At 44.1% G+C, this 13,174-nt stretch overlaps 1 protein-coding gene and 1 pseudogene across 4 annotated transcripts in view; both read left to right on the top strand.

Moving 5' to 3' along the window:
* The window catches only part of LOC137428719 (interferon regulatory factor 5), a 93,570-nt gene that overhangs the window by 21,691 nt on the left and 58,705 nt on the right, over positions 1-13,174 (top strand). For all 4 annotated transcript variants that reach the window (XM_078777316.1, XM_068118622.2, XM_068118627.2 and 1 more), the window contains 2 exons: positions 2,260-2,324; positions 6,471-6,732. In XM_078777316.1, coding sequence (XP_078633442.1) covers positions 2,260-2,324; positions 6,471-6,732 — 327 coding nt within the window. The remainder of the gene's footprint in view (positions 1-2,259; positions 2,325-6,470; positions 6,733-13,174) is intronic.
* LOC137419094 (small ribosomal subunit protein eS1 pseudogene) lies at positions 4,505-5,276 on the top strand (annotated as a pseudogene).

Raw genomic sequence — 13,174 nt, 5'->3', positions numbered from 1 at the left:
AGCGACTGTGAAAAATGAAACGATATATCGAATTTGATTTGAAATAAAACTGTGTGAGAGAGGAAGACACCACGGGCCTACAAAACAGGCCTCAAAGCTATGCGAGTTAATAAAATGGTGGATATTTGTTTATATGAAGCCTCTCCCACAATGGGTGGAGCTATGGTTCCCAGAATGGGTGGAGCTTTGAGGTTTTGTCTTCTCTGCAAGAAGAACAAGAAGAACAAGAACAACAGCAGAGGGCACTCTATGACCAGCGTCTTGCGACGCGGCTAAAAATTGCAAATGTGCTAACCTAAATTTATTCAAATTTCACTCCAGATTTTGATACTTATTAAGCGTTTGGGATCCAATCCTCAAATCAGAATCCAGATTTTGATTATATGCTTTAATTAGTCTGTGTTACGTGCTCCTCCCCAAACCCCGGCCATGGTGTACCTCCGAGCCTCGAAAGGAGTCACGGCAGAAAGATGTGCTATTATGTGTGTGTCCCAATGACCAATGGTAGAACCACACCAAGCAATTGATACAAAACCAATTATTGTATTTAAACTCGCACAATAATAACACTTAACGCAAGTACAAGGAAACTCTCACTTGCACATCACAAACCATACGATTCCTATGATGGTACGACCAATATATTCCTTAATCAATAACTCGCAGTACTCCAACGTGAGTGAACTGTAACATTCCCCAAAATCACGGTTTAACGACACAAGGCCAAAGTCGATCCCCGCTCTGGCGATCACACGAAAGGGTCGTACGGAGACCTGAACCCAGGTCGGTCGACAGTCAAAGCTACAGAAGAGCCGCTTGGTGAGAGGTCGGGCTGAAATCGGTCCAGTAATAGTTCACCCAAAAGGTGAATGGAAACTCACACCTTCCGTTCACCCGACAATGAAGCTGACATGAACAATCAGCGGTTCCCACGCTGAGGTCGCTCCGGGAAAACCCACGACACACACGTGGAACCGGGCGAAGGGCTGGTGCGAGGTGAAATGGCGGACCGGCCGATAATGGAGGTGTCAGCTTGGTCTCCAACGATGATTCACTCTCGGAACCAAAACCCGTCACGCAGGTTTATTTGCAACAGCAATAACGACTCTGTCACGGGAATCCCTTTCCCGGGGAAACCAACATTCGCTCGCGACCAATGTCCACAAGGTCCGCTCGCCACCACAAAACAGATAAGCCTTTCTTTTCCGATCTCTCTCGATCCTATCGCCCGCCTCCTCTTCTTCTTCCGGTTTCTTCTTCACCCATATCGTTTTTCTTCTGAAACATTATTTTTACCTTTGAAGACAGTTATCTCCATTTCACACCAAAACCGTAACAATAATAGTACCTGAAACTAAAAATGCTTCAAGTCGATGAAAACCACAAAGATGGAAGTGACGAATCCATAACATCTGTGAGAGTAATTTGTGTTTCCAAGCCAATGCCGTTTGAATAGGCTGAAACAAAATGGTAGCTTAAGAACCCAGCGATGTGATAGAGGGCTGAACAAGATGGCGCAATGTCATTTTGGTAAGTTTTATTTTATTTATTTATTTTTTAGGGGGGTGGAGGGGGGTTGTGAGCATCCTGTTAATTATCTTCAAAAGGGATTTTTAAACCCACCCAAACACCCAGTTTTCATGCATGCACTCCCTTGGAGTGATGGTACGACCAATATATTGGTTTGACGACCAATATACGACGACCAATATACGACCAATATACAATATACGACCAATATATATATGCCCATTGACGACCAATATAGTGATGGTACGACCAATATAAGTAGGCTTGCAAAGTTTGGGGCCGCTAGGTTTCATGGTTTTGGAGTTGTGCAGGGAGACACACATCCTGACACAAACACCGCTTTTGTTATTATATATTATATTATATTGGTAGTCTAATACTAATACTAATATATTGGTAGTCTAATACTAATACTATTATATTAGTAGCCAGTCTTTGTGGCATAGAGAGAGCATCCTCTCTAAATCTGGGAGATCGGTGGGTCGAACCCCTGCTAATTCATACCAAAGACTAAAAATGGTACGTGATACATCCTTCATTGACGCTCAGCATTTGAAAAAGATAGAACACTGACAAACAACCAAAGGTTGGTAATAATAGCAGAGGCTTTGATGGGCCTGGTGGCCTCCTCCTGCATCAACATTCCTTGTGATGGAACTCGTATTATTACAATTATTTTGCATGTCTGAATAATGCAAACCAATTATATTGTTACCTTGCATGTTACAGTTGGAGATTCTGGTAGTATGACTGTGCAGTATTGTGGAAGTAACACAACTTTTGAAGAGCATCCGGTAAGATTTAATCATTGGACCAAAATTTGGCTTTTGCCAAGATTTTGACATTCTCATAAAATGTAGAATGTCATGTTACGGATCCGTCACTTCTGCCTTTGTTGTTATTATATACTTGTAGGATTTTTAGTTTCAGGGTAATATTGTTGTTAAGATTTTTGTGTGAAATGGAGATGACTTTAGTAAAAGGTAAACATAAATGTTTGTGAAGGAAAAAGGAAAACGCGGCAGAGACCAGAAGAAGAGAGATTTATATGGGGCAGAAAGAGGAGAGTCACGTCCAGGCTGCGAGCGGACTTGTGTTTATATATTGGTCGCGAATGAGTTGAGGCTTCCCGTGAAAGGGATTGCGTGATATCGTCATATATTGTGAGTGCAATTAAACCTGCGTCTCAGGTTTTATCACCAAGTGTGAACCGTTGTTGGAGAAATCAAGCGCCTCCATTGCAGGCCAATACGCCATTTTGTCTTCAGAGAAGAAGAGGCTGTCCGCTTGGTGCATCTTGTTTTGCCGTTGGGATTTCCGTATTGACCTCATTGTGTTGATTGCCGTTGGTTTACCTATCGGCTTAATTCCCATATCGACTTCTCACCTCATAACTCCTCATCAGGCGCCAATACCTGCCTGTTGTTTTGCCGTTCTGCACGACCCTGACCTTCACCCTGCATGGGGATTCATGCACAGACTTTGGGATTGTTACATTCCACTCACATTTGGCGTATCGTGAGTTTATTGCTTTGAGAACATTGGGGAATGATGGTACAATCATATGTATTGTTCATTTGATGCAGGTGATATTTTCATTGTACTTTATTCAAGAGTGTTATTATTGTGTATGTGAGAGTTCTGAATACAATTACTTGTTTTGTTCTACAATTGCATTGGTGTGGTTTTACCATGGTGTATCAGAAAATGCAAAATAACAAATCTTTCTGCCATGTTCCTGCTCCAGACTCGGAGGTGCACCGTAACCGGGGTTTCGGGAGGTAATACGTAACAGAAATTGGGGGCTCGTCCGGGATCGACATTCCCTAACATTTTCGTCGGCCAGGATTTAATTCCCAAACATTCTCGTCTGGGATTGACATTCCCTTGCATTCCCAAATTTAACATTTCCTAACATTCCCAAATTTGACAATTTTTGTGTGAAGGTTAACAGGCTTGCTACCTAATAGTCACAATGGTGTTTGACATGGAAATTTTTGTGATGTCCCCTAATGAGGCAAAGTTCCAGGCGTTAAAAAGATCGGAACTTTAGGATGTTGGCCAAATACTGTAATTTGGCGTTCCGAGTTAATATGAAGAAGGCAGAGATTCAGACATTGGTGGTAGAATATTTAGTGGGAGGGAAAAAGTGGGAAGAGGTAGCATTGGATTGATTACCAGAGGAAAAAGGAAAAATGGAGCTCCGGAAAATGGAGATGCAACTGCAGAGCCAGGAAAGATTAAAAGAGTTGGAATTGGAAGAGAAGAGGCAGCAACGAGAGGAAAGGAAAGCAGAAAAGGAAGGAGAACTCGAGGTGAAAAGAGCAGAAAAGGAACGAGGACTCGAGGAGAAAATAGCAGAGGAAAGGAGAGCTGAAAGGGACTTAAAGGAACGGGACATGGAGTATCAGAGGGAAATTAAACTCAAGGAGCTTGAATTACTAGGAGAACGGAGAGAAATCTTATCCGTGCTGGATAGTTCGACAACAAGTCAGAATTCTTGGGATATTGGTAGGCATGTAAGACTGGTTCCACCCTTTAATGAAAAGGAGGTAGGCAAGTTCTTTTTGCACTTTGAAAAGGTGGCTCAGATGTTAAAATGGCCTGTGGAGTCATTGACTATGTTAGTACAAAGTGTTCTGGTGTGTAAAGCTCAAGAGATCTATTCGGCTTCACCGATTGATGAATGTGCAGATTATGAGACAGTCAAGAAAGCCATTCTCAAAGCCCATGAATTGGTCCCCGAAGCTTACCGACAAAAATTTAGGAATGCCAGGAAGCGGGAGAATGAGACCCATGTGGAGTTTGCCAGAAAGAAGGAAACTATGTTTGATAGGTGGTGTGACTCAAAAGAGATTGGCGAAGACTTTAACTGTTCACAATTGATTTTGGTGGAAGAATTTAAACAGTGTGTCCACGTGGACATTAAAGTTCTTTTGGAGACTAATCGGAGGGTCTTGCTCTTTTACGGCATCATGGTGGTGGGAAAGAACAAACGCCTCAGTAAAGGTGGCAAAAAGGGCGCCAAGAAGAAAATTGTGGATCCGTTCTCAAAGAAGGATTGCTATGATGTAAAAGCGCCATCCATGTTCAACATTCGTCAGATTGGCAAGACCCTGGTGATGCGGTCACAGGGCACACGCATAGCATCAGACAGTCTGAAAGGTCGTCTCTTTGAGGTATCTTTGGCGGACCTCCAGAATGATGAGCTGACCTTCCGTAATTTCCACCTCATTGTGGAGGATGTACAAGGCAAGAACTGTCTAACCAACTTCCATGGCATGGACCTCACCTGCGACAAACTTTGCTCGATGGTCAAGAAGTGGCAGACTCTAATTGAAGACCATGTGGATGTGAAGACCACCGATGGTTACCTCCTTCAACTTTTCAGCATTGGCTTTACCAAGAAGCGGCCCAACCAAATCAGGAAGACCTCTTATGCCCAACACCAGCAGGTTCGGGCAATCCGAGGTCTCAAGGAGGTTGTCAACAAGCTAATTCCAGACAGCATTGGAAAAGACATAGATAAGGCTTGCCCCAGAATGACGAACACTAATGTGTTAAAGAACCGAGACCAGAAATTAGGTCATTCGACGAGGGCACAACAAGGACAATTATCCAACCTCATTTCTGAGTTTGTGCCTTTGTTCACAGATGTACCTGGTCGTACTGATCTGGTATGTCATGATATTGATGTGGGGGAGGCCATTCCCGTGAAAACACCCCTACTGGATGAACCCTGTTAAGATGGAATATCTCCAGCAGGAGGTTCCTCCAGAGTGAATGAACTTTGAGGACTCCTGTGCATTGTTTGGAAATTTTTTTGGCATACGGGATTTGATCAGCCATAGTTTTGATTTGTAGTTGTTGGGTGTGGGTATTATTTTTGGGTGTTAAAGATACTTTTTGTATGGAAAAAGTTTTCACCGTGTTCAAACTTTCTTCCTTGAAGGTGGCGAGTGTTATGGATCCGTCACTTTTGTCTTTGTTGTTATTGTATACTTGTAGGATTTTTAGTTTCAGGTAATGTTAAGATTTTTGTGTGAAATGGAGATAACTTTAGTGAAAGGTAAAAATAAATGTTTGTGAAGGAAAAAGGAAAACGCGGCACAGAGACCGGAAGAAGAGAGATTGATATGGGGCAGAGAGAGGAGGAGAGAGGAGAGTCACGTCGAGGCTGCGAGCGGACTTGTTTTTATATATCGGTCGTGAATGAGTTGAGGCTTCCCGTAAAAGGGATTGCGTGATATCGTCATATTTTGCGAGTGCAATTAAACCTGCGTCTCAGGTTTTATCACCAAGTGCCAGTCATCGTTGGAGAAATCGAGCGCCTCCATTACAGGCCGATATGGCATTTTGGCTTCAAAGAAGAAGAGGCTGTCCGCTTGGTGCATCTTCTTTTGCCGTTGGGATTTCCGTATTGACCTCATCGTGTTGAGTGCCGTTGGTTTACCTATCGGCTCAATTCCCATATCGACCTCTCACCTCATAACTCCTCATCCACAGCCACGCCAATACGTGCCTGTTGTTTTGCCATTCTGCACGACCTCAACCTTCACCCCGCGTGGAGATTCGTTCATGGACTTTGGGGAATGTTACATTTTACTCACGTTTGGCGTATCGTGAGTTAATTGCTTCGAGACCATTGGGGAATGATGGTACCATCATATGTATTGTTCATTTGATGCAAGTGACATCTTCATTGTACTTTCTTTAATAGTGTTATTATTGTGTATGTGAGAGTTCTTAATACAATTACTCGTTTTGTTCTACAATTGCATTGGTGTGGTTTTACCATGGTCTTTTAGAAAACGCAAAATAACAAATCTTTCTGCCGTGTTCCTGCTCCAGACTCGGAGGTGCACCGCAACCGGGGTTTGGGGAGGTAATACGTAACGGTCATCAAAACAAATTTTTACCCATTGATTTTTGTATTACAGGGAGAAAATGTACTCGAGAAATTCACAGGGATGTCCATTTCTCTCACTGGGACCCAATCCTCCACATACGTCCAGTTTCCTATGCCTTGCGCTGCAGAACTAGCAACTCCACTCACAAAGCTTGAGCACAGCACATGTTTCAGTGTTTCAACGAATTGTACTCCTGACTTTCAACCAAACAATGAAGTTGGCATTGCTGAACAGTATTGCAGCAATACAAATACATCGATGGATACAGCTCCCGTTTCATCAATTGATCCAGGTACCTTTGGCACCAATTGTTGATTTTTAATAGTTTTCTTTCTATCAAATAACCTCAATCCTTCAGCATAGTAAATTTACAAGTTTCACCACTTTGTGGCTTTTACAGTGAAGAAAATTATTGAAACCTCATTCATTCTATCAGGGTGGCCTAAAAGTCGCTTTACCGCTGCGAAATTTCTTGCAACTGCCTCCCTCCCTACCTCTCTGTGCTCCTCCACTGTGGTGTGTGGTAACTGACTCAGGAGAATGATGGAGCGCATACAGATACAATAACTGATTATTGTAAGTACTGCACAATAAAACCTGTAAATTAAAAGTTTAAGAACGAACGCTTTACTGCGGATGGGTAAAACGACTTTCAGGCCACCCTACACATACAGTGCATTCAGAAAGTATTCAGACCCCTTCACTTTTTTCACATTTTGTTATGTTGCAGCCTTATGCTGAAATCGTTTAAATTCATTTTTTCCCTCATCAATCTTCACTCAATACCCCATAATGACAAAGAGAAAACAGGATTTTAGAAAGTTTTGCAAATTTATTGAAAAGAAAAAACTGAAATATCACATTGACATACGTATTCAGACCCTTTGCTATGACACTTGAAATTTAGCTCGGGTGCCTCACATTTCTCTTGATCATCTTTGAGACGTTTCTATACTTTGATTGGAGTCCACCTGTGGTAAATTCAATTGATTGGACATGATTTTGAAAGGCACACACCTGTCTATATAAGGTCTTACAGCTGACAATGCATATCAGAGCAAAAACCAAGCCATGAGGTCGAAGGAACTGCCTGCAGAGCTCAGAGACAGGATTGTGTCGAGACACAGATTTGGGGAAGCCTACAAAAAAATTTCTGCTGCATTGAAGGTTCCCAAGAGCACAGTGGCCTCCATAATTCTTAAATGGAAGAAGTTTGGAACAACCAGGACTCTTCCTAGAGCTGACCGCCCGGCCAAACTCAGCAATCAGGGGAGAAGGGCCTTGGAAAGAGAGGTGACCAAGAACCCGATGGTCACTCTGGCTGAGCTCCAGAGATCCTGTTGGGAGATGGGAGAAACTTCCAGAAGGACAACCATCACTGCAACACTCCACCGATCTGGGCTTTATGGCAGAGTGGCCAGACGGAAGCCTCTCCTCAGTGAAAGACACATGAAAGCCCGCTTGGAGTTTGCAAAAAAGCACCTAAAGGACTCTCAGACTGTGAGAAACAGGATTCTGTGGGCTTTCATGTGTCTTTCACTGAGGAGAGGCTTCCGTCTGGCCAGAACTTTCATCTTCCGTTTCACCGTTTTTTTTTCCCCAAGTTAAATCTTCAACTTCAATTGTTTATAAAATGTAATATCACGTATATTACAAATTCATTGTGCAAAATAATTATTTGTATTATGGTTGGTGTAAACCACGACAAAACAGCAATTCAGGTGCAGTCGTCTATCTATATACAGTATGTACATATCTGGGTAGTGTCTGTGTTTTCACTGAACTACTACCTCAAACTTTTGTTTCCATGGTTGTGAAGTGTTTTTAATAACGTTGTTGGTGAGGTGTTTTTAATTGCGTGGTGGTGAGGTGTTTTTAATTTTGTGGTGGTGAGGTGTTTTTAATTTTGTGGTGGTGAGGTTTTTAATTTCGAGGTGGTGAGGTGTTTTTAATTTCGTGTTGGTGAGGTGTTTTTAATTTTGTGGTGGTGAGGTTTTTTAATTTCGAGGTGGTGAGGTGTTTTTAATTTCGTGGTGGTGAGGTGTTTTTAATTTTGTGGTGGTGAGGTGTTTTGAATTATGTGGTAGTGATGTTTTTAATTTTGTGGGGGTGAGGTGTTTTTAATTTTGAGGTGGTGAGGTTTTTAATTTCGAGGTGGTGAAGTGTTTTTAATTTTGTGGTGGTGAGGTGTTTTTAATTTCGAGGTGGTGAGGTGTTTTTAATTTCGAGGTGGTGAGGTGTTTTTAATTTCGTGGAGGTGAGGTGTTTTTAATTATGTGGTGGTGATGTGTTTTGAATCATGTGGTGGTGGTGTGTTTTGAATCATGGGCGGTGAGGTGTTTTGAATCACGGGCGGTGAGGTGTTTTGAATCATGTGGTGGTGATGTGTTTTGAATTACGTCATGGTGAGGTGTTTTGAATTACGGGGTGGTGAGGTGTTTTAAAATCACGTGGTGGTGAGGTGTTTTTAAATCACGTGGTGGTGAGGTGTTTTTAATTTTGTGGGGGTGAGGTGTTTTTAATTTTGAGGTGGTGAGGTGTTTTTAATTTTGTGGTGGTGAGGTGTTTTTAATTTTGTGGTGGTGAGGTGTTTTAAATTTTGTGGTGATGTGTTTTTAATTTCGAGGTGGTGAGGTGTTTTTAATTTTGTGGTGGTGAGGTGTTTTTAATTTTGTGGTGGTGAGGTGTTTTTAATTTCGTGGTGGTGAGGTGTTTTTAATTTTGAGGTGGTGAGGTGTTTTAAATTTCGTGGTGGTGAGGTGTTTTTAATTTCGTGGTGGTGAGGTGTTTTAAATTTCGTGGTGGTGAGGTGTTTTTAATTTCATGGTGGTGAGGTGTTTTTAATTTTGTGGTGGTGAGGTGTTTTGAATTTCGTGGTGGTGAGGTGATTTGAATTACGTGGTGGTGAGTTTTGAATTATGTGGTGATGGTGTGTTTTGAATCACGGGTGGTGAGGTGTTTAGAATCACGGGTGGTGAGGTGTTTAGAATCACGGGTGGTGAGGTGTTTAGAATCACGGGTGGTGAGGTGTTTTGAATGACGTGGTGGTGAGGTGTTTTGAATCACGTGGTGGTGAGGTGTTTTGAATCACGTGGTGGTGAGGTGTTTTGAATCACGTGGTGGTGTGTTTTGAATCATGGGTGGTGAGGTGTTTTGAATCACGTGGTGGTGATGTGTTTTGAATTACGTCATGGTGAGGTGTTTTGAATTACGTCATGGTGAGGTGTTTTGAATTACGTCATGGTGAGGTGTTTTGAATTACGTGGTGGTGAGGTGTTTTTTAATCACGTGGTGGTGAGGTGTTTTTAATCACGTGGTGGTGAGGTGTTTTTAATTTCGTGGTGGTGAGGTGTTTTTAATTTCGTGGTGGTGAGGTGTTTTTAATTTCGTGGTGGTGAGGTGTAATCGTTCAAAAATTCCAGTCTGCACCTACCCCAGGTGCTGAGCTGAGGGGTTCGTTTTTATTTTATTTATTTATTAATTTCAACATAAATTGCTTATAAAAATGTAATATCACAAACACTTCAAATAATTTGTGCAAAATAATTGTTTGTATTATGATTGGTGTAAATCATGACAACAAAGCAACTTGGGTACAGTCATTATCCTCAGCTAAAACAAGCCCGTTCCTCTGTAACGACGCATGGTGAGGTGAGCGTAGCGAGCCAAGTTCGTGTGTATGTGTGTGTGTATATATTGTTGCGGAACCCTCCGTCAGCCTTTTTCCCCTTATCAAGGGGGGATCAACCCCCTTGTCTTTGACTGACCGACGTGAGTCCTGAAGTTGCACAGCTACCCCCGAAGAGGCAGGTGCACAACCTCGTTCGTACCGCGGACAGATGTTAATTGCCGAGCGGTTTAGCAACCGCGGCACGAACCATTAACAAGAGACGAGACCCGATTCCTAAACGTTGGCCAAATCGTGCCACAGGTGTCCAATGAGGGAAATCACAAAGACGACGGATGTAAGTGAAAGAAAGGCAAGGTAGGAAGAACAAATCTAATTTATTATTATTATTATTTACAAGACAAAAAGAACCAAGGAGAATGGAAAGATGAGAAAATAACGACAGAAAGAGGGACGGACCAGAAGGACACAGTGCAATTTCTAGCTTATACAGACTTACTTATAACCCAGGACAGAACAAACAAAGACAGTCTCACACGAATGGGAAATGAAGGCAGACACGAATGGCTGGAAAGGGAGGAAGGTTCAGCTCGGACCAGAGGGATGCCTGGACGGACGAGGCGGGATCACAAGGCGGGGAGGATGCGGGTCCGGTCCGTGTAAACGGCAAGGCTCGAGGTGAGCGGCCGCCGACCCTCCGCAATCTGGGTCGCACGGTGGCGTTCCTTCGCGGCAGCGGGTCGAACCTGCGCGTCAGAGCTCAACTTCTCCTCAGCCGAACTCCAACGGAACTGCGGTCCACTGAGCTCTCAGCTCCTCCTCAACTGAACTCCAACTGAACTGCGGTCCACTCAACTCTCAGCTCCTCCTCAACTGAACTGCTCAGTGCGTCCTCCTCACTCATCTCCGTTTCGCAGTCCCTCCGTCGCCCTTTTTGTTGCCCTCCCCGGGATGAAGCCGCGGGCTACAAGGGCACGCCTACCGGGGCCGCTCACTGCAGTGCCGGTTGGCTGGCACGGGCTCTTTTGCTCCACCTTTGATGACGATCGGCGGCCAACGCCCTTCTTCTCCGAGTTTACCTCGTGGCTAATGGAGGCTTGTGGCGAAAACCGCAACCCCAAAGCAGCAGCGGCGAATGCAGTTGGTAATAGCTGACAAAAGGGGAATTGGAAGGGAATCTACCTTATTTGAATTCGGTGCAATGGAGTGTCAATTAATGGAAGACAAAGCCTTAAACTAATACACATAATAAGGAGATAACTACTGAACAGGGAGATCTATGATTTGCTACGTGATGCGATGGAGTAACTACGAGGACGACCTTTTGACCTTTACACTACAGAGGGTGATATTTACACACAAAAAAACACAATTCTCAAATCCACAACACTGCACCCTCCTCCTCTTAGGCATGTCCCGGGCCTATTAAACTTTTACCTTTAGTGTGGCACCTAGGTGTAGTTCCCTCTACATTTAACCTGACCCTGAGTGTGACAGTTTTAAAACACAAATAAGTATGTCCCTCTGCTGCATTGCACCCTGCCTAACAGATTCACGCCCACAGCTAACCGAATTTCGGAATGGTTCTCAAACTAAACGTTTACGGTGGGGGAGCATTATTTACAATTGACGCTGGTATTTACAACACTGACCCAGGACCTGTGATTGTTCTTTTGGGGGGGAGACAGCCTGCCCTGCATCGACGCACCAGCACCAATAAAGAGCACCATAAAGCACCAGTCAGTGCACAGTCACCACAGTTCATAATAAAGAAAACAAACCCCTGGTGCTGGTCTTCCTCTTCGGCTCCCTCTGCTGGCCATACTATTTCTCACCTCTTTCTCCATACGCTCCTCACCTCGCTTTACCTCCTCACGTACCCCCGAGACCTCCTCGCTCACACCTCGTCTGATCTCCTCCCCCATTTCTCCCATCGCTTTGGTAGATGCTGCCGCCATCTGTTCCAAATCATTCCTCTGGGCATCCAATTTGGTTTCTAACCCGATTTTCACCTCCTCTATCTGATCTCCCATCTGTTTAATTTCCCTGGTGGTTTGCTCCCCTATTTCCCTCAATTTGCCTTCCATCTTGTCTTCTAGCCCCGTTAACCCATTCTTCACCCCTTTTATCCCGTTGTCTAACCCCTCAAATTTATTGTCTAACCCCTCAAATTTATTGTCTAAACCCTCAAATTTATTTCCCATATTACTTAACCCGTCTCTCAATTGCTCACTGGTACCCCTCGCTTCGTCCCTCATTCTGCTTTCCATCCCTTCCATTTCTGCCCTTGATTTGTCCCCCTGCAGGTTCAGGGACGCCTGCATTTGTGCCATAAATTGATCCATAAGGGCCTGCATTTGGACCATCCCCATTGGTGCAGCGGGCGCGGCTACCGCGCGCTCGTGCGAGACGCTATTTTGTGCACCCGCCACATCATAGCGAGGCGCCGCCATCCCGTGTGCCTGAGACCTCCGCTACCACATCACCATTGCTCTCCTCTTCCATCATTACTCCCACCTCCTCCCTGTGGTCCTGGGTTACCCCGAACCCCTCTTCTAATTCCCCCACCGGCATCCTGTCGCCTTGACCATCCATGGCACGATTTTTAATTTAGGATGTTAAAAATAAAATCTCGGGCCACTCGTAATTTTGAGCGCGCTAAGCGCGCTTCGGGTCCGAATCCCACTCTTGACACCAATTGTTACGGAACCCTCCGTCGGCCTTTTTCCCCTTATCAAGGGGGGATCAACCCCCTTGTCTTTGACTGACCGACGTGAGTCCTGAAGTTGCACAGCTACCCCCGAAGTGGCAGGTGCACAACCTCGTTCGTACCGCGGACAAATGTTAATTGCCGAGCGGTTTAGCAACCGCGGCACGAACCATTAACAAGAGACTAGACCCGATTCCTAAACGTTGGCCAAATCGTGCCACAGGTGTCCAATGAGGGAAATCACAAAGACGACAGATGTAAGGGAAAGAAAGGCAAGGTAGGAAGAACAAATCTAATTTATTATTATTATTTACAAGACCAAAAGAACCAAGGAGAATGGAAAGATAAGAAAATAACGACAGAAAGAGGGACGGACCAGAAGGACACAGTGCAATT

This window comes from Myxine glutinosa, chromosome 1 (assembly GCF_964187855.1).
Source record: "Myxine glutinosa chromosome 1, kmMyxGlut1.1, whole genome shotgun sequence".
NCBI classification, from domain to species: domain Eukaryota; kingdom Metazoa; phylum Chordata; class Myxini; order Myxiniformes; family Myxinidae; genus Myxine; species Myxine glutinosa.
Note: the sequence above shows the minus strand (reverse complement) of the source record. Positions and strands in the feature narration are given on the sequence as shown.